The sequence below is a fragment of the Echinops telfairi genome, unplaced genomic scaffold (genome assembly GCF_000313985.2).
Source record: "Echinops telfairi isolate 266 unplaced genomic scaffold, ASM31398v2 ScPeMD7_5592;HRSCAF=6446, whole genome shotgun sequence".
Taxonomy (NCBI): Eukaryota; Metazoa; Chordata; class Mammalia; order Afrosoricida; family Tenrecidae; genus Echinops; species Echinops telfairi.
The window spans coordinates 28628414-28648841 of NW_022109491.1; the positions used below are offsets into that span (position 1 = coordinate 28628414).

Below are 20428 nucleotides of genomic sequence, written 5' to 3' on the forward strand. Positions count from 1 at the left end.
ACCAGGCTGCTCAGAGTTCAGATTTCATGTCAGTCTCCAGAAAGACGTCATCTCCTTGGGCCTGTCTGGTTCTTTTCCCGCCTCAGTTCCTAGGCTTACACTCCCCTGCTGTTTGCAGACAGGTGGTCTAGGAACCCTCCTACTAGTCTCATCCGTGCTCTGCAGTTTTCCCTGCTGTTCCTACCTAGTGCCGCCACCCTTGGGATCCTTGCAAAATATCCTTGAGTTTTTTATGTGGTGACCACCTATGTGGCAGGCACTGACTGGCCTAGATGAGAGAGATTCGTAGGGGAATAAAGCAAAATATGGCCCCTGTCTTTGTAGAGCTTAGCTGGTAGGGGACAGGTCATACCCAACGCAGTTTGTCAGCTCAGATCCACCTTCTAAGACCTGGATTAGCTACCACCTACTCATAATGCCCATTCTTGTTTCCAGGTCAGCAGTGGATGATAAATGGGCATATCTGATATATTATTGTTATATGCCATCTAGTCACGTTCAACTCATATCCACGCTATGTGATATAAGAGTAGCACTGGCCCAAAAGGTTTCCTGGGATGGGCTCTGAGGAACAGGTCACCAGGGCTGTTGACTGCAGAGTTCCTGGGGGATTGCAAACACTGACCACCGTAAATGGCAGCTGGTGCCTAACTATTGGGTTACCAGGGCTCCATATAGTTTGTATAATTTTATTTCCTTTTTTATTTTCTTCACTCGATATAGCTTCAAATTTCCCTTTTAATGTTAACTTTGACTCTTTTTGTTACAGTCTTCCTAAAATACTTAGACTTCCTTGATCTTCTGTTCATATTTGTCTTAAGACTGCAGCATTTCACAAGACCCTTAGGACAATGTGGATCCATCTCCCTTTCTCCTGCCCTTTTACTGTAGTCTTCACATGTGGCACATCTGTATTAGAAACCTGACAAGGGAAAGGAGGGGTGTGGCTGCGTCGTGACCGTGGGGAGGCTCCTCATCAGCTCCCCTCTGTTGCCGCCCTTCCTTCTGAGAACTACTTCTTCCCACATTGCCGTGATTCAGGGCTGCGGCCAACAGGTTCTCTTCATTTTCTTGTACTTCACATGCTGCTATTGTGTTCTTCCTACGGGTATTTTCACTGAAGGCTGCATGTCAAGGGGCCACGCCTTTCCCTTTCTGGTCTTTTACTGGGCGCTCTCCTCGAGCTTCCTTTCTTCCCCTAATGCGAGCTCAACAGTCTTCTCCCCCCGCCCCTCACATCTGCGATCTTTACAACCCTTGTTCCTCCGTGTACGGTACTGGTTTTCTCTGTGTGCTTTGGTTTGGTTTTTTGGGTCGTGTCCGTGTACATCATTTGCCAGGTTGGAGGGGATCATCGCCACAGACTCTTCAGTTTGTTTTTTTCCTGCTCAGTCTCTTCTCTTCGTGGAACTCCAATTACACGTCTGGTAGACCCACAGCTCCGTAGAACTCGGCTCACTTTCTCTTCTGTTCCAGGGTGCAGTAATTGGAACAGTTGGGTCCTTTCAAGGGCTGCTTTGTAAGATTGGTTAGGTGAGATGTGAGCATGTTTTCATCTAGAGTTCATTTTACTCCACTGAGTATTCTGCGTGGGGCCTCGTGAGTTACAAGGCTTTTCTACTGTGGCTGCTGTGCAGACGAACTGTCCCCAGCCTTCTGTGAAGTCCACAGCTTGTTCCTCTGGTGGCTGTGGTAGTGGTGTGTCTCCCTCCCTCCTCTTCTACACCCCCACTCCTTTCCTCCCTCCCTCCCTCGTCTCAGGCAACTTCATTATAGACAAGTTCTAGTCAATATTAAAGATTCAAAGAGAACTCCCTGCCAATTTTTACAGCACTCTCTTTATGCAGTTACCCTACCCTCCAGCTTAGCCACCTAGGTCTCCCTGGACACACAGCTGTCTCATCAACCAAGGGAAACAATCAAGCTACACCTGTGTTCCCTGTCCTTGTACCATGGCCTAAAAACGCTCCTGAGACCGTCGACTGGGATGATCATAGCACTTGCCGTCATTGTTTCCCTTCTCTCAGGGACCACCCTCCTGTACTGCCTACCATCATATGTCTTAAAAACTGTGATTTCACTTGTTTGGTCCAGTTTTTTGTTGTTTCAGGCAGTATGGTGAGTCCAATTCCTGTCACGCCATCATGCCCAGAAGTAGAAGTCTTAGTCTTGGCGTCCCCTTCAGCCCTCCTCTTAGAATATGTCTTATTTCTAGGCACCACTACCCGGTTGTCCCCCCTGCCCCTTACGCTTGCTGTGTCTAATTCTGAACACCTTCTCTTCCTGTTTCGGATAGCACTGTTGCCATTTACCCTAGCATTGGGGTGGAACGTGTTAGTCATCTTGAACTTGTTTCTGCTTTCTTAGCTAAAATAAATGCCAAGCCTTGAGAGTCTATGTAAGCAATACCCTCTCTGTTCTTGCTCCAGTTCCGTTCATACCCTCACAGCGCTCATCTCTGCCAGCCCTGGTCCATCCTGCTGCTGAAGTCATCTTTCCCCGGAAGGCCCACGCCCCCTTCAAGTGCAGCCCCTCTCATCAGATTTCAGCTTGCATTTGCTCATCTGTCTCCCAGTGTCCTCCTTCGTCATGGCCCGCGCTCCTCACCTGAGTGCTGTACGCCTTCCTGGTTTCCGGGGCATGTTTACATGCCCTTTCTTCTCTGGAGCGCCCCCTCATTTCCCACTCTGCTTCCACTCCGGCTCAGCTAAACAGATGCATTGTGTACTGAGCTCAGAAGCAAACCTTGTCAGCTCTTCTTGTGGTACGAGTCCCTTGACCTCCAGCTTCTGTAATCGTTCTTATTACCACGTCTGGTTTTAGTTTATTTGTCAAACTGGGCTTTGTATTTCAACCTAAGTAAGCCCCCAACCTCTAGAGCTGCTGACAGCTGCCTTCAGGTGTGGTGGGAAGGATTAAATGAGCCATCGAACCCTGGGCTCCCTGTCTGCCCATCGTGTAGAGATTCAATGAGCAGACGTGGTTTCTGGCCCTCAGCTAGAATTCCCTTGGGAGACCGTGTTCATGCTGTGTGTTTATTTTGGCACCCCCTTGCCCCGCCACGAGTGAAGTGCTTGGCACAAACATGGTGGCAGCACATTGCAAGGTTGACGGGCAGTGGGAGGGTGACTAGACGGATTGGATATTTAGCTGGAGTCCTGGGCACTGACTTCCAAAAGCCAGCAGTGAATGTTCCCAGCTTCCCAGCATCTTTCTTCCCTGGGGGCGTGTTCTCATCTCTCGTGTTCTCTACTGGCTACGTTAGGACCAAAAGAAGAAACAGTGAATGACTTCTGGAGGATGATCTGGGAACAAAACACAGCCACCATCGTCATGGTGACCAATCTGAAGGAGCGGAAAGAGGTGCGTGGAAAGATTCGACCCACAGAGGACCGCGGCACTGGTGCTCTGAGATGGAGTGGGGTCTGTCTATCCTTCGGTACTGCCACACAAAATCCAGGCTGATGTACCTACCGGCCTTTCCTGTGGCATGGGAGCCTGGGACCACCGCAGAAGTATGCCGGGGCATCCTGGCCTCCTAGCCAGACAGCTCACTTTATTCCAGAGCAGCATGGAGGAAAACACTTGGGCCATCAGCCAAGGAGACATTAGCCACAGAAGAGTTTTTTTCCCTGATTTCTGTGGTCCCTTCCTTTCCTCTTGCCTAGTCCTACCCGCTGAGGCCTATGCTATATCCTAGAATTGAAGAGAGAGCGGTGTGAACGAGGTCTTGCAGGGTGCTGGAACATCTGAGGCCCTGGCCCAAGTCTGTGGGCAGCCTTCTGACTGGGCCTTTTCTGTCTGTGGCTGCCAAGTTCAAGCATGACCTGGCTGTCTCCATCACTGGGCCACAGCCAGCACCAGTCCTAAGAGAGGATTTCCCATTCAAAACAGACCCTTGAGGCACCTTGATCCCCACCCTGGGAGGGGTGGGGGGTGTTAACGTGTGCTGGTCAGCAGCCCCACAATGCCTGAGAGAGAGAGAGCGAACCAGACCTGGGTTTTAGTTTCCAGTAAACCTCTTGACCATTGAGAGCTGTCTAGGCCAGAGCCTGGGCAATGGAGAAGGCCTTGGGCCTGCTGTAGTCGGTTTACGGTCAGCACCCTGCTTACAGTCCCACCCTGTGGCTCCTCTGGGATCCAGGGGTGCAGTCAGGCTTGCCCGAAGAACAGACATTGTGGATAAAAGGCCAGCACTGAGGGGTGGGAGTGGGAAGGAGGAAGAAGTGTGGGGCGGTGTGTCCAAGTAGCCTAAACCAGTGTGCAGCTGAGTGAGGTGAAAGACAAGACAGGGGGCTTTCTGAGGACCCAGTCTGGGCTTTTGTGGTCTTTCAGGCCCTTGGCCTCTGCTGGGGCAGGAGGTCAGGGGCTGCCTGTCTCTTTCCAGTGTAAGTGTGCCCAGTACTGGCCAGACCAAGGCTGCTGGACCTATGGGAATATCCGCGTGTCGGTAGAGGATGTGACCGTCCTGGTAGACTACACAGTCCGAAAGTTCTGCATCCAGCAGGTACTGTCTCCCACCTCCTTTTTGGTTCTCCTTCAGGGAGCAGGCTGGGTCCCGCCTTCGCAGTGAGGATGCTCGGGAACTGCTGGCCGTACGGTGTGTTTGGATTCTGAAACCAGACATCCGGGCTTCGTGGGCACCCGTTTGTCCAAACTGAAAGAGTAGCATTTTCCTGACTGGGAACAAAGTCCCTGTTGAGATTGGAAAAGGAGCATCCGGTGGTGTTTTTTTGGGGCACTTGACTTACCTCCTTTCTTACGCCAAACATCAGACTTGGTGGGCGCTGCCCCGGCCCTTCAGAGTGACCCTGCAGGGTAGTGTGGTGCTCTGAGTCAGAAGACCCGTGTTCTGAGCCTGCTACTTACTAGTCGTGGGGCCTGAGTCTCACTTTGCACATCCTGTAGGCTGAGGCACGTAGCAGTAGCCCTACTCCCGCAACCCAAAGGCTCCTGGGAAGGGTCTTACCCATATTAAGTGCTGGTGGTACAAGGTGGGGTGTCATCGCTTTCCCTTCTTGTCACTGACAACTGCAGCTGGCCCTGACCACTGATCCCCGCCCCCCATGCTGCCCACCCCAGGGCATCAGGCCCAACACCGGATCTCCTTCCTCCCTTGCAGGTGGGTGACGTGACCAACAGAAAGCCACAGCGCCTCATCACTCAATTCCACTTTACCAGCTGGCCAGACTTTGGGGTGCCTTTCACCCCAATCGGCATGCTCAAGTTTCTCAAGAAGGTGAAGACCTGTAACCCTCAGTATGCAGGGGCCATCGTGGTCCACTGCAGGTCAGTGAGGCCTGCCCTTCTGCTCCCTTAGACCACATTCTGCCCCGTGGCCAGAGCAGGGGGACAGCACAGGGCGCCTGGCTGTGGAGGCTGGCACAGAGCAGTTGAGCTGTTGGGACCCCAGGGAAGTAGCTGGAGACTGGTCAAGTTCTCGTGCCGGGTGGAGAGGTGCTTAAGTGGGTGAGGGTGGTGGTGCTCCAAGCCTTGGTCTGAGCGTCACAGGTCCTGGTTCTCGATACCCAAAGGTGCAGAGCTCAGGACACAGTGGGCTTGAGCCCCAGCTCTGCCCCATTCAGAACCAGTATTGGGAGTCCTGAAGAACGAGCCCCTGTCGTGCTGTCCCCACCCTGTGGGCCCGGCCAACCAGCTGGCCACCCTGCTAACCCCTGCTCTCTGGCTGCAGCGCGGGTGTCGGGCGTACGGGTACCTTTGTCGTCATTGATGCCATGCTGGACATGATGCACACAGAGCGCAAGGTGGACGTGTATGGCTTTGTGAGCCGGATCCGGGCGCAGCGGTGCCAGATGGTGCAGACGGATGTGAGTGGTGTGCGGGTGAGGTGAGGGTGGGGGATCCCAGGCCCAAGACATCTGCCGCCCCACGCGTTACTTCCTGTACGTCCTCATCATGTGGTGTGCTGATGGGCCCCTATACGTTATGTATCTCATGAAACAAGGAGGCATTGAGGAGGCGTGGCTTCATGCCTGGGGAGTTGGGAAAACAGGCCTGCTTGTCACTAGACCGAGCAGAAAAGCACAGTTCTGGGGAAAGAGGCAGGCCAGGCAGCAGCGGGAGCCAGTGCCACAGAATCATGGCACTGTGTGGCCCCGTCTAGGAGCTGCAGGGAGCGGGAGGCAGAGCCAGAGTGTCGTGGCCTTCCTGTTTCTGACCGCCCCTGCTGACTAGTGGATCTGCCCCCACAGTGGGAGCAGGAGTGGGCTTTGTCCTGTTCTCCAGGACACCACCTGCCAGACAGGGGCCCCTCTCCCAAGCTAACTACTCCCAGAGGAGGTCATGCACTGCCCCTTGTGCTGCACTGAATTGGGACAGGACCAAATCCTTGTTTCTCTGCTAGAATCAAAGGAGAAGTGGGGCTCAGAGGGGCTGCTCTGACTTTACCAGTCCATGGTGGGCATAACGGGGTGCTTGGGCCTCATCCCCCATTCCAGATGCAGTACGTCTTCATTTACCAAGCCCTGCTAGAACATTATCTCTACGGAGACACAGAACTGGAAGTGACCTCCCTGGAAACCCACCTGCAGAAAATTTACAACAAAATCCCCGGGACCAGCAACAACGGATTAGAGGAGGAGTTTAAGGTGAGCAGGAGCCCTGGTGGCACGGTGTAGAAGACACTCTGCTGCCAACAGAAAGGGGTGTAATCAGAACCCACCAGCTACTCCATAGAGGAGAGCTGTGCCAGTCTGCTCTGATCACGGTGACAGCTGGAAACATTGGGGGGCAGGTCTCCCCTGGTCCTAGGGGTGCTGAGTCAGAACCGATTGGGTGGCAGCGGGTTGGGGTCGGGCTGGAGCCGCAGCACTGTTTTCAGATGGAGGGATCCCTGTGATCCAGGCACGGTGGGCTGCTCGACTCCTGGTGCATTCACCACCACTGGCGGCGCCCCTTCAGAGGCATGCTGGCTAAGCAGGGGTCTCTGACTCACCCCACCAAACAACAAAGCCAATGGCATTTATTGAAGCCCTCGGGTGGGTGATTGTAGTGTGCTGCAGCAAGTTAAAAACCAAGGAGCCCGGATGGCCCAGTGGCTATTGACTCGAGAGGAGGAGGTTTGGTTTGTTGGTCCTGAGACCTTGCTGCATGGTCTCATCTATGTGTTTGCTGCCCGCCATGCCAGGCATCTGACAAACCTTCCATACAAATGGCCAGATGGTAATTCCTTTCGATTTTGTAGGTCCAAAGGTCTCAAAGCTACCCAAAGCTGTCGATGCAGCCCACAGGCAGCCGTACAAGTGTCCCCATAAAAGGTCATTGACAAGCAGTAGGGCAGGATCGGCCAGCAGATTGCTCTTCCCCCTACCCTGTGAGCTCAGGTAGTGGTTCTCAGCATATCTAAGGAGAGGGCCACATTGTACAGGAGTGCTCCCAGAACAAAGGTCTTTGGGTTGAGGGGAGAGAGCTGCTTTCTGTCGTGCAGTCCTTCTCAAACTAGTGTGCACCCAAATGACCCTGGGATCCTGTCGCAGTGAAGGTTCTGGCTCTGGGCTCGGAGCCTGCATGTCTAACTCGATGAAGGAATTGCTGCTTTGTGCCTGCGCGCGGAGTAGCAAGGCTCAAGTGGGCACCTCCACTCAGAGGGAGGGAGAGTGTGCGTTTGAGGAAGCTTTCCTAAAGCGTCAGCAGGAGAGGCAGGGCAGACACTCTCTCCTCCTGTGCTGGGTCCCTTGGCTCAGGATCATAAAGCTCAGGCCAGGAGAGGATGAGAATGGTCCGAAGAAGGCAGGAAAGTGGGGTTACCAAGCGCTCTCTTGGCTTGTTCCTGAGCTCAGAGGCAGGGGAAAGAACCTGAGGGAACAGAGAGCAGCGTGGGGCTGCATGGCCTGGAGCTGGGCTCCAATGCAGGCACGGCCGTGCCCAGTGCCGATCACAGGAGCAGTCCTGCTTCTCTTCCCCCGCCCGATTCAGAAGTTAACATCGATCAAAATCCAGAATGACAAGATGCGGACGGGAAACCTCCCAGCCAACATGAAGAAGAACCGGGTTCTGCAGATCATTCCATGTGAGAGCCCCCTCTGCCCCGCCCTCTGGTGCCCATCCCCTGCCACTCCTCCCCTTCTCCAGACTGGAAGTATGGCACTGCACTGATTGCTCCCAGTTCTTTGTTGAGTTCTGGAAGTGAAGAGCTTGAAGGCTGAGGGTTTATTCTCCACGGCTGGAACATGATCTCTAAGGGTCCAGGTGGGGAGGTAAAGATCAGGGAGAGGAGCCCCGTAGTGTTGGGGCCACAAGCTGCTGTCCTCCTTGCAGATGAATTCAACCGAGTGATCATTCCAGTAAAGAGGGGTGAGGAGAACACAGACTACGTGAACGCATCTTTCATTGATGTAAGTGGTGGGTGTGTCCCCTGAGCTCCCCCATCACCCCCTCAGGGAGATTCAACTGCCCCACCCTCACATACTTGCTCCAGGGCTTGTCCTTGAGGCATCCAACACCTTCAGAGCTGATAGCCCAACCACCCAGGCTGCATTGAGAGAGGGCATGATCCAGAGTGATGCCTGCAGGCAGAGCTGGCCTCTGGTTCCCCACCCCTGCCCACTGCATCCTATTTGCCCCCCACTGCTCCCCCCACCCCCATCGGTTGTTGAGTTGTGCTCCTGGTAAAAGGGGCCTAGTTGTCAACAGTGCTGTGGCCCATGGCTAGAGGGAACACTGCCCAAAATGGATTTGCCCCTAAGCAGCTCCCATCCCTTCCCAGTGGCCTGTCTCCCCGACTCCCAGACAGGCCTGTCTGCTCCACTAAGCCCTCCCTGAGTAAACCACCTCGTCCTTGCCATTGGCTGGTCTGTGTAGGGCTACCGGCAGAAGGACTCCTACATCGCCAGCCAGGGCCCTCTGCTCCACACCATTGAGGACTTCTGGCGGATGATCTGGGAGTGGAAATCCTGCTCCATCGTGATGCTCACCGAACTGGAGGAGAGAGGCCAGGTGAGTCCCAAAAGGCCCCAGCTGGTGAGAGACAGGCAGCATGGAGAGGTGGCCGGTGGAGGGGACCAGCAGGTAGGCCTGGACTTTTTCTCTGACTCCAACTGGCCAGAGAGCCATTTCTCGGCAGTATTGCCCAGCCACCTGGTGTCTGAACAGTCAGTCACTTCTCCCAGCACTGGGAAAGCACTGTGACTTGAGCTTCCTGTTGGTTCCAAGAGTTCACACCCTCTTAACTTTGTGTTTCCCGAATACAACCTCTCTCTGGCGAGCCAGGGAGATGGGGATGCAGAGCCAGGCCAAATGGAACCCGTCTGAGCATCCCTGGGAGGAGGGTGGCCCAAGCCAGTGAAATGAACTACAGGGTTTTTGTGCGGGTGGGTTGCCTCTCTGCTGACTACCCAAAAGCAAATAGTAGAAACTTGAGAAATTTTTAAGAGAGAGAAACTTTCAATAGCAAGCAAATCTTGTAAAGAGAAAAGCGTATGTGTCAATTAATAAGTAGAAATGTCTAGCTCTCAGCCTATAAAGGGTCCTCAGTGGCCCCTTGGGTCCAGCCCACACAATGTAGGGAATCACTGAGCACTGCTCCTGAGCTGGTCACACAACACAGCCTCTGGTCTGCTCAGACACCAACCACACAGTTACACCCACTGCCATCAAGTGGATTCTGACCCAGCAACCCTGTGAGACAGAGTAGAACTGCCCCTGTGGATTTCTGAGACTGACTCTTTATGGGAGTAGAAAGCCTCATCTTTCTCCCGAGGAATGGCTGCCTGGTGGCTTCAACTGCTGACGTTGGCTCCCTGGCCTGGAATCTATGTCACCCCAGTATCTGCACTGCCTTTGAAAGCTCCACGTCCAGCATGCTTCCCTGCTGATCACCTCGTGCTTTTCCATTCAGTCCACTCCTCCCTCCTTCCTAAGGGGGTCTAGCCATCCTGGCTGATGTCCAGGACTCCCTCACACTCTACTTCAGTAGCACTTACTCCTATGGTCAGCTCTCTACCCTGTTAAATCTAAACGCCTGATTCTGATGCATTGCATTCATGACCACGGATCTAAAGTCGGTAGTTCGTGCCAGCTGGCAGGCCAACAGTTCCCTGGGCGGTTTGATGTCCCACTTGGCAAGTACTCCTCTTTACTTACATAACCCCTCTTGCCTGGCTCCAGCATACTCACAGCTTTGCTTGTTACCTGCCCTCCTCCTCCTCCTCCAGGAAACCGGATAAGACCTCTCCTGTCATCCCACCCCTAGGCAGCTAACCCACTCAAATCTGTACCCCTTTTTCCTTCTCTTCTGCTACCATGGTCAAGTCCTTGCGTCTTGGTTTGACTGCCCACTGTGCCTTCTCAAGGAGGTTACTGCTGCAATTAGTACCTTCTCCCTCCATCAGCAGGTCCCTATTTTTTCTCTTAGTCTCACCAGCTTGGGCAATTTGCATGTCCCATCTTTAAGAAACAAAAGTTTTTCCTCCTCCACACCCCCCCCTTCCTTATACGCTCCAATTTCTCTGCAGCCCTTCCTAGGAAAACTCTTGTAAAGAGCTGGCTTTCTCTTGTCACATGCTCCGCTCCCTGGTTCTTTCCAGGCTTGACTCCTCTGGGACCGTGTCAGTCAGGATCCCCAGTGACCTCCACCTTGCCAAATCCAGGTCACTCCCGGTTTCCCCTCTCCCTAGAGCAGCTTCAAAGTAGTCATTGCTCGCTCACTCCCTGCCCACAGCCAGGAGCCATCCTGCCAGGCTTTCCCCTCTCCTCTTTGATGTCTCTTTGCCTACGTAATGACGTCATACTATCTAGAAGTTATTTGGGTGGGACAATAGGATTTCATTTCCCATCAGAGTGTACATGCCTGAAGACCTCAGCCCTTCCTCTAAGGCAGCGATTCTTAATCTGTGGGTCGCGACCCCTTTGGGGGTCGAACGACCCTTTCATAGGCGTCACCCGATTCATAACAGTAGCACAATGACAGTGATGAAGTAGCGAGGAAAATTATTGTATGGTGGGGGGTCACCACCACATGAGGAGCTGTAGGACAGGCTCACGGCCTGAGGAAGGTGGAGAAGCGCTGCTCTAAGGGATTGCTCGTTTCCATGATCACTGCCTCTGGTGCTGGTGCCCATGGGACCTAGCGGTGCTGGGAGGGAGCCCGGGAGCAAGCACCGCGTCTCCCAGCCCAGTGCCCAATGTTTTTAAAAGAGGCCCCTGCCCCAAGCTGGCCTCAGGATGCTCACTTTGGCAGCACGCGTACGAAAATGGAAACATGGCGCCTGCGCATACTTGTGGGGCTAGCCAAGACATCCCCAAGGCACAGCTGGAAACACACTGGTCTGTGCCCTGTCCTTGACCCGCCCGTTTCTTAAAAACGAGCTCATTGTCATTTAAAAAGGGGTCACTGAATGATCACATGTACGAAGCACAAAGAAGAGTTGCTTATTTTTGTTGTTGCATTTTCCCCTCTTTGTATAAAAGTGAGCGCATCGTTTTGATCGCATCCAAAAGTGCTCTGCTGGAGAAATAGAGACTTCCACTGTGCCTTGCTTTATGTTATCTATGCACTGGCCCATTGCACAACCGGTATAACGTTCATTGACCAGAGGCTTACTGCAGCCTGTCTTATGCCAGCGCTGTGTGCGGTGCTGCAATACAAAGATGCAGTGGAACAGCCCCTGCCCACAGGGAGCTCACACTGAAGAGGGAACATCACGGTGCCGGCAAAGGCAGACCATAAGCCATTTCCTGCCTCTTTAGCAAGGGCAGAAATGCAAGGCGCTAGCCATTTGAAGGTACCACTGCAGAGCCGAGTAACCCACAGCTAAGAGGGATAGAAGGACCCTGTGAACGGGGCTGTGGGGAAGCACCGAGGCTGAGTGGTCAGCTCATCGGTTCTTGCTGGATGACAGGCTGAGGTGTAAGCCGCTATAAACTCTGGAAGCACCCAGGAGCAACCAAAGCAGACAGACAAAGGCAAAATCAAAGGAATTGGAGCCCACAGAGCCGCTCTTGCTGCCCTGCTCAACTGTCAGGGACTCTTGACTACAGCTGTGAGATAGGGGTGTGGAGTTCCTCACTGTTGCCATGTCAGAGAACTAAGTTTTTAAATACAGATGTCCTGCTGTGGCTGCAGCGTTCATGAGCATGGTGTTGAGTAATACGCTGATCCCCCTTGTTTTCACCACCTGGGGGAAGAAATACATCGACAGGTAGCTGTAAGAGGCCAACACGGAGCCTGCTCCAGGGGCTGCCCGCCTCTACCCGACACCGTTCCTCTCTGCCCTCCAGGAGAAGTGTGCCCAGTACTGGCCATCTGATGGCCTGGTATCCTATGGAGACATCACAGTGGAGCTGAAGAAGGAGGAGGAGTGTGAGAGCTACACCGTCCGAGACCTCCTGGTCACTAATACCAGGGTAAGATGGGTGGTGAGTAGGGCACCTCCCGCAGGCAGGCCCAGGGGTGCCGCTGCCTCCCTGACCCCCCTTTTCTGCAGGAGAACAAGAACCGGCAGATCCGGCAGTTCCACTTCCACGGCTGGCCTGAAGTGGGCATCCCCAGCGATGGCAAGGGCATGATCAGCATCATCGCGGCCGTGCAGAAGCAGCAGCAGCAGTCAGGGAACCACCCCATCACAGTGCACTGCAGGTACCCTGGGGGAGGGGGGCGGGGGGCAGACACATACGGACAGCCGTGCACACACCAGGCCCTGCACATATGTCCGGGGCCCAATATAAGGAGAGGCAGGCAGCCTGTAGCAGGGAGGGCGGGTGAGGAAAGTAGGATAAGGGTGGACGTCGGCTCGCAGTGAGCCGTAAGAGGACTGAGGGAGCCAAGAGCGTGAAGATGTGGTGCCGTGTTCAGGGCAGGGAGCCAGGACAAACAGCTAATGAGCCCAGGAGATGACTGGGGGTAAGAGCCTGGCCTCCCAAAGAAGCACAGGAAAAGAGGGGCGGGGGGATATTGTGGAAAATGAACAGGACTAAAGCCATGGAAGTTGAATGAGAGAAGGCAGGTTCTCCCAGGTCTGAGCTGGTGGTTGATCTCACCAACAGGACAAAGAAGATAGTAAGCACGTGTTTCAAGGTGAGGGGGAAGACAAGGGTCAGTTTTGTGTGAGGCATGTTGTTTGAGACTGCGTTTTACACATTTTGTTAAGTTGTTAAATTTTCAAATTTAAGAACAGAAGAGCGTTTAGTATTGTGTTTGCACATGCCCAGAATGAAGTCGTTGCTCAGCTGAGCCATTCTTTCTCACAGTAAACATTTCAGAAGGATCTGTAACGTGCACTCCGTAAGCGATGGCATTATGATGGCCTTGTGCTCCGGAGCTGCCGGGCTTACTGCGGCTTCTGTCCTGTTCTGATGCTGTCTCTGGAAGGACACCAGGACAGGGCGTGGTGACATTGGTTGTGCCCAGGAGGGGAAGAGAGAGGTCAAGAAGCGGGACAGGAAGGAACCACTTCACTCTTTGGCCTTGTGGACCTTTCTAGGATTTTGACCTATGCCACTGTGCAAACTACCCAGAAAGAAGTCTGTGAAAACGTGTTTCCAAGAACAGATATGATGCCAAAGGGCACCAACTAATGCAGATAGACAGCGAACATGAAGAGATGCTCCGTCAGGCTGATTGCTTTGCCAATTGAATGGGCAAAATGGAACACATTCCCTAGCCAGTCGGAGAACGACTTCCTTATACCCAGTTTCTTGTTTCTCGTGCTTCTCTCTCTCTCTAAACCCTACATGGATATCGGCAGCGCTCATTCCTCACGGGCTGCTGGACCAAGGGCCTCTGTGGGTTGAGTTCCTGTCACGTGGACTTGCCCAACGTGGTTCTTGCTTCTGCCTCTCAAGACAAGCGTTACAGTCCCATTGAGGCCACTGTGTGCACACCACCACCCTTGTCCTGTTCCCCGGTTAGAAGTCGGTCGCAGTCAGTGGGAGGGCTCGCACAAGGCTGTGAATGCCAGGAGGTGGGAACCTGGAGGACCACTGTGAGCCCGCTCATCACTCCACTCTCCATGGAGATCCCCTCTTGCTCCTCAGGGACATGGCATCACTGTCATTCATCATCATGGTCCGGCTTCTCCGTGTGACTGTCCAAACAGAAACGCTTGTCCCACATTCTCCTCTAACTCCCCGCACCCTGTTTCTCTGGGGAACAGTGAGCCATCTGTGTCCGGCTGAGTCTGCAGCTCCTCTGGGGTTGTGCCCATTGTGCTCGCCCACGTGGTTCACCACAGCTGCACTGTATGGGATGCCTGTGGCCTCGACTGGCTGAGCCCAGCGGTCGCTTGTCAGTGCTTGTTATATTGACCGTTCACCGGCACTATGTGTTTTCACAGGATACTTTCAGCTACACCTGTAGTGTTTCCAGAGTCTACATGTTCCGCCCTCCCTCCACCATTGCCCCTCAGTCCCCCATCACCTGTCTCACAATTGTACTGGCCACCTCAGCCCTCTCCTCACTCTCCTGCCATTCTGCATATTGCAGTCTGGAAATACCATGGAGCAGGTGTGCCCAGGTGTCTGCTGATGGCATTGTAGAGTGTGGTGAGTGTCAAGGTCGGTGCCTGGGTTTCTGGGATTTAGGGCAAAAGGAGCAGGTTGGGAAAGCAGTGGCAGATACCCACCCGTGGGAGAGCCGGGGTTTGCTAAGAAAGGAAGGTCTGGAACTGTCACTCGAGCGAGCAGCAGGTCAGGGTGACCTGGCGTGAGCGCGTGCGTACATACTGGCCAGGTGTATGTCCTCACAGACGAAGTCCCTCAGCAGGTGAATTGGCCTCTGTGGTCCGCAGGGCCCGGAGGAGCTGCTGTGGCTGCCTGTCTGGATCACGGGCCTGGGCACAGGTGTAGAACGTGTGTCTGTTCTGTTACAGTGCGGGCGCAGGAAGGACGGGGACCTTCTGTGCCCTGAGCACCGTCCTGGAGCGGGTGAAAGCGGAGGGGATTCTGGATGTCTTCCAGACTGTCAAGAGCCTGCGGCTGCAGAGGCCACACATGGTCCAGACACTGGTATGTGCACAGGGGGTGATCAGTGGCCCGTGTCAGTCAGAGCCAGCTCAGGGAGGAGACCCTTCTGAGGGACCCAACCAGGAGCCAGACACTGTGAAACCACAGGACCCCTCCTTCCCAGAGTGCTCCAGACAGACTGGGAGGGTACTGGGAGCACAGCCCGTTACCAGCAAGAGATGTGGGGGCCCTAGAAGGTGGACAGAGGGTGCCTGGTGCTACACAGGGTTCTTGCTAGTCCATGGGCCCTAAGGTGGGGACCTAGGAGGTCACCCGCACACTGGACCATCCTACCTGTCACCCTCTGAGCTGCTCTGGTTACTGTAGGAGCTGACTTATACCTGGAACCTCTAACCCGAGCCAAACCTGGTGGCACTGGAAGTGTTCTAGGGCAAAGAAACATGGATTGTAAGGGGCTTGGGAGGAGATGAGAGCAGAGATCTGTGGTGCGATGTGACCACCTGCTGAGACACACCTGAAACACACGTGATACACCTCCGTGGCCCTGGGTGGGAAAGGATTGGCTCCACCCAGCCCCAGGAGGTGCTGTCCAAACAGACTTTTTTCTCACTGAGAACAGTGGGTCCATGAAGACGTGCAGGTGGGCCCGCTCTTGGGTGACGGCTCTCCTCCTTGCCCATCCCTTGCAGGAGCAGTACGAGTTCTGCTACAAGGTGGTGCAGGAGTATATCGACGCGTTCTCGGATTATGCCAACTTCAAGTAATCGGCTCCAAAGCCCGTGGCCAGGAGAATTGCCTTCTTTAATATTTTGTAATATTCTGTTTTGTTAATATACCCAAAATTGTGTATATATCTTATAACTGTTTTAGAAATTGGTACATAGGCTTCTATTACCTACTAGGTGGAAATTTTATATGTAAATGTGTTAGCGCTAATGGTCCTTTTTCCAATGTTTTATTGGGGAATTAAATAGTGTGATGTTTGGATTGATACCGTGAGATGCCCTGCCTGGGAATTGAGCTCGATTGCTGTTTGGTTTGTGCCTCTTTTGTCCTAAAGAAGAGACACAAAAAGCCTGTTCCAGATAGTCAGCACCAACTGAGAAAAAGCACAAAGTTTGTGGAGCTCTTGAGGAAAGTGGTCCTCCAGTGCCCCTGTGCAGGCCTCTGGCCCTCCCTCCCGCTGTAAATAGTAGCCCCACACACATTCCTTTGGGGGAAGAGGGGACCAGAGCGGTATCTCTGGCACATACTGGGGATGATTGGCCAATAAAAGCTTGGACTCCCTGCGGAACTGTCTCTCCCTTTGTGCCGGTGGGTGCAGGCCGGGCTTCCAAGGCTGCTGCTGGCCTCAGCGAGGCAGAGTCCTGGCTCCACTCTTGCAGGCAACTCCCCTGCCAGACTCCCTCCCTGGCCCAGGTTCCTAGAGTGCAGAGGCACAGGGGGGGTGTGAGGCCCATCTGAGTCCCTCTCCATGAGTGAGTGAGAGTGAGTGTGTGTGAGAGAGAGAAAATAGGCCTTTTTATCCACCCCACCCCCCTTTCCTAGGACAGATTGGAAGTGCCTCTGATCCAAAGGCCAGGGTGGCAGTGGGAGTTTTAGAGCCCATCTTGAATTCAAGCCTGACACATTAGGCAGGCTGATGTATTTCCAAGACCCTAAAGACAGAGGCTTCATATGGTGGACGCTCATTTACATCTCAGAACGTCTGCTCAGGCGAGAGCAGAGGTACTGAAGAGGCGCTGTGGCCATGTCCATGCTCCGGCCAGAGGGGGCAAGAGCAGGGAAGGCAGCAGCCTCCTTGTTCAGGACATCTCTGCACTGTGGGCAAAAGATGCACTGCCCACTCCCACCAATATGCCATTGGCCCAAACCAAGTCGCAGCAAGCAGCACGTGCTGGGAAAGGTAGTATTTCCTTTAGGACACAGCTCACAGCTGGGTGCAGGGGCGGAAATGGGCCGCCCTGCTGTGATGTGACTTCCCTTTCTTCACCCCTGCCCTGCCCTGGCTCCTCAGAATGAGAGGTGCCCTCTGTTGAGCCTCCTGAAGGAGGCGTGCCTTGGCGGGGACCGAGGCGTGCTGGACCTCAGCTGCGAAGGAAGACCAGGCAAGGGGCTCCGGACTGAAGGGGCCTCGGCCACCCTGCAAAACAGCCAAGGCTGGCAGGCCCCAAGAGGGGTGCCAGGTTCAGCACCAGTCAGGAGATTTGTGTGGGAGGGTATGTGCAGAAGAGGGGCCAGGGCCCTACAACAGACCCCTCTGGAAGCTCGTGAGGGTGCACTGGAGTCGCAGTAGAGGGAACTGGTCTCGTCCTGGGAACTAAGGGGCTTCAGAAAGTGGCAAAGTGTAGGCTCAGTTTCAAGGGAAGGGCGAGCGAACTAACCAAAGGCAGCCGGGAACCTCTGAAGTGAGTCGCCATGGCAGGGGAGGAGACCTGGCGCAGGCCCCCTGGGCCACCAGGCAGGTGGATGGAAGTGGGTGTTGGGCCAAGGAGGCATTCAGCAAACAAGCCGGCCTGTTTGTGAGCCCTGTGCTGCTGCCTCCCTTCTCCCCACTGCTCGCCTTCATAACACCCCTCCCTCCCCAAACGAGAGGGAAGAAACTTGTAAAAGCTCAAGTTCTTCCCTTTATGATAACGAACTGCCATCAAGTCCATGCCCACTCTTAGTGACCCTGCAGGACAAGGTAGAAGTGCCCCCCGGGGGGGGGGGGGGGGCATACATTGTTAAAGTCACAAAATATCACAGATATTATAATAATCCATAAATCAGTTATATCAAGTGAACTTGTACATATGTTGCCATCATCATTTTCAAAAACATTGTCTTTCTATTTGAACCTTTTAATATCAGCTCCTCATATTTCCCACCCTCAGGGAGCTGGTGGCTTCAAACTGCTGACCTTTCAGATCGCAGCCCAACTTATAACCACTGTGCCACCAGGGCTCCTTGCCATAGGCTTCTAGAAAAGTCAAGTTCTTGCTCACCCTTGTCCTCCACCACATGTTCTCCGCTCAGCCCCAGGCATCCCTGCTCTCTGTCCACCCACGGCCCCTTTCGCTGTAGCTGCTCCTTTGGAATTCCTAGGTTGGGATTCTGGGCTATGTGTCCTGCTTCCTCAATCTCTCCGTGCTCTTGGCATCCAAGGCTGCATCCCAGACTCCACCGCCACTCCTACACACATCACTCACACCCACATACCCACCACACACATACCCTGGGCAGCTTCTCCATTTTCTCTCTATCACATACTGTACCATTCACCTCCTGCTTCCTGGGCCACCTGGTCAGGGGGTTCTGTCCCAGGCCAAGCAGTAGTAGGGCCTCCGTGGTTAATAGAGGGAAAAGAGGGACCTCCTTCCCCCATTGCCAGAAAGAAGGGGGTGGGAGGCCTCAGTAGGAGCAAACTAAAATCCAACTGTAGAAAGCGGACTGGTGCCCCATTCTCTCTCAAAGCAAACGATGGGGCCTTTGCATGGAGCAATCTGTAAACCCACACCCGAACGGAGCTCGTGTGCTGAACTCTGAGTCATGCCCACTACACAAGTCAAAGCAGCCCCCTGGCCCAGAAACAGCGTATTTCCCCCAAGAGTCTAACTGCACACACACCAGGTTCGCTCATTCCAGTCGGAGATTCGCCTGTGCCTGTCCAGCCGGGTCTCAGGGGCCTGCTCTCCCGCACCCTGCCGTGGAGTGTGACTCAGTCATTTTAGCCACCACAACCCAAGCCTGACCCTGAGCCACACATTGACGGTTCAGCCCAAGTGGGGAAATTGGCTATTAACCCTGCAAACAGGCCTCTGACCCAGGAGTGCGGGGCTAAGCCAGTGACGTAGGCAGGCGGCGGAGGGAGGAGGGCCAGGACCTTTCCAGCACCTCAGGGAGCACCCGAGTAGGATCCTGGGTGAGCGAAGGATAGAGGGGCTGGAGCCTGGAAGGGCAGAATGACACCTACCTTTTGCTGATAGCCCCAAAGAGACTGCCCACCCTCACACCCCAAATACACACACACAGTGGGGTGGGGAGGTAATTACTCCTGGGCAGACATTACCCTACCCAAGCCCGACTTCTCCTGGAGGGAGTAGCTCTACTCTGAGAACTTAAAGCCCACCCCATTTTACAGGCGGGCAAACCTGGCAGGTGGGGGCATCATCACCTCTTCTCCCCCAGACCTCAGCACGCTGTTGAGCTCTCTGGTCCCTGTTCTCCCACCGGGGGTGTCTGAGCCTGTGGGAGTCAGAATCTCCAGGCCGCGGTGTTCTCTTTGGGCCTCTAAGGCAGGAGCTTGAGGGTGCAACCTAGGAAGGGGCTTGTGAGGCCCAAGGCAGGCTGGCTGGAGCAGCAGTTCCGGGGACTTCAGGCTTCTTTCTGGAAGGGCGGGGAGGCCTGCACGTGCCTGGTGACCCCAGGGCAGGTCTGCTTGGAGGACATGCTGGGGGTGGAGGGCTAGCTGGTGAGCTGCCCCCCTTCCCTTCCGCTCTTTCAAGACGAAAGAACGTCACTGGAGTCTGGGTGGGTGGGGGCACGGGGTGGAGCCTCCTGACCAATAAATCCCAGGGTCCTCTGGCTGGGGTTGGGCTGCCACTGGAGGAGCCACCTGGTCCACAGCTCTCGATCCCTCGGTGAGTTTGGGGCTGCCCTCCCCGCCCCGGGGCTCCTGGCTGAAGCTCAGGCCTGGGTGCATGTGTGGCACTGTACCGCCCCTTCCCCTTCCCAGCCCCTCCAGCCATGTCTTCCCAGAGAAGCCCCCTTTCCTCCTCTCCCTACAGCTCCACTGCCTGCTGCCCCTAGCATGGGAGGTGTGAGGGGGAGAAGCACTTGCCGCCCCCTCCCCCACATTGTATGCTGCACCTCCAGCTTCTGAGGGGGCGATGTGGCAGGCCAAGAGACTGGACAGAGTCCCCCAGTACAGGCCACCATCTGCTCTTACCTGCTCCCTCACTGCTGCCTGCCCATGCAGAGCTCCCCAGGCAACCGGCCTTTAGCCTAAATTAAAGCCTCTTCCCTTGCCTAACCTTCCTGTGGTTCTCAAACTCCTGGACAGATGAGGAGTAGGGAGGGCTGGACCCCCATGGCAACTCCTTGGGGTAGCCTATCTGCCCCCACTGATGCTGCAGAGCCCTCTGGGAGAAGGCTGGGCCTCCGGAGCATCCTTCTCCTGACCTGGCCAGGGAGGAGCAGGAGAGCTCTAAAGGAGATTAAAGCTGCCAGCAGTCTGAAGGGCTACTTAGAGGCAGAGGGAAGGTGGCCGTGTGGGGCTCAAACGATGCCTGAGTGTCACCCACTATCCATGGGAGCAGCCCTGCCATGGCCAGCAGGCTAGATCTCCTGTTGCTGCTGCTGTTGCTGACTGCTCACCCTGGACCCTCAAAGGCGCAACACTGGTCCCATGGCTGGTACCCTGGAGGGAAGCGAGCCCCCCTACCGCAGGCGATTGAGCTCCCAGGTGAGTGATGGGCCAGTCTTAGGGGAGGAAGAAAACAAAGTGCTGGTAGGGGCCGTTGCCTAC

At 54.7% G+C, this 20428-nt stretch overlaps 1 protein-coding gene across 3 annotated transcripts in view; it reads left to right on the top strand.

Moving 5' to 3' along the window:
- Nucleotides 1-16210, top strand: part of PTPRA (protein tyrosine phosphatase receptor type A) — a 97703-nt gene extending 81493 nt beyond the window's left edge. For all 3 annotated transcript variants that reach the window (XM_045295279.1, XM_004697876.2, XM_004697875.2), the window contains 12 exons: nucleotides 3266-3363; nucleotides 4388-4507; nucleotides 5123-5289; nucleotides 5693-5828; nucleotides 6459-6608; nucleotides 7936-8029; nucleotides 8278-8354; nucleotides 8821-8955; nucleotides 12238-12363; nucleotides 12444-12595; nucleotides 14826-14961; nucleotides 15609-16210. In XM_045295279.1, the coding sequence (XP_045151214.1) occupies nucleotides 3266-3363; nucleotides 4388-4507; nucleotides 5123-5289; nucleotides 5693-5828; nucleotides 6459-6608; nucleotides 7936-8029; nucleotides 8278-8354; nucleotides 8821-8955; nucleotides 12238-12363; nucleotides 12444-12595; nucleotides 14826-14961; nucleotides 15609-15683 (1466 nt within the window). In that variant the 3' untranslated portion in view covers nucleotides 15684-16210. The remainder of the gene's footprint in view (nucleotides 1-3265; nucleotides 3364-4387; nucleotides 4508-5122; nucleotides 5290-5692; nucleotides 5829-6458; nucleotides 6609-7935; nucleotides 8030-8277; nucleotides 8355-8820; nucleotides 8956-12237; nucleotides 12364-12443; nucleotides 12596-14825; nucleotides 14962-15608) is intronic.
- The last annotated feature ends 4218 nt before the right edge of the window (nucleotides 16211-20428 follow it).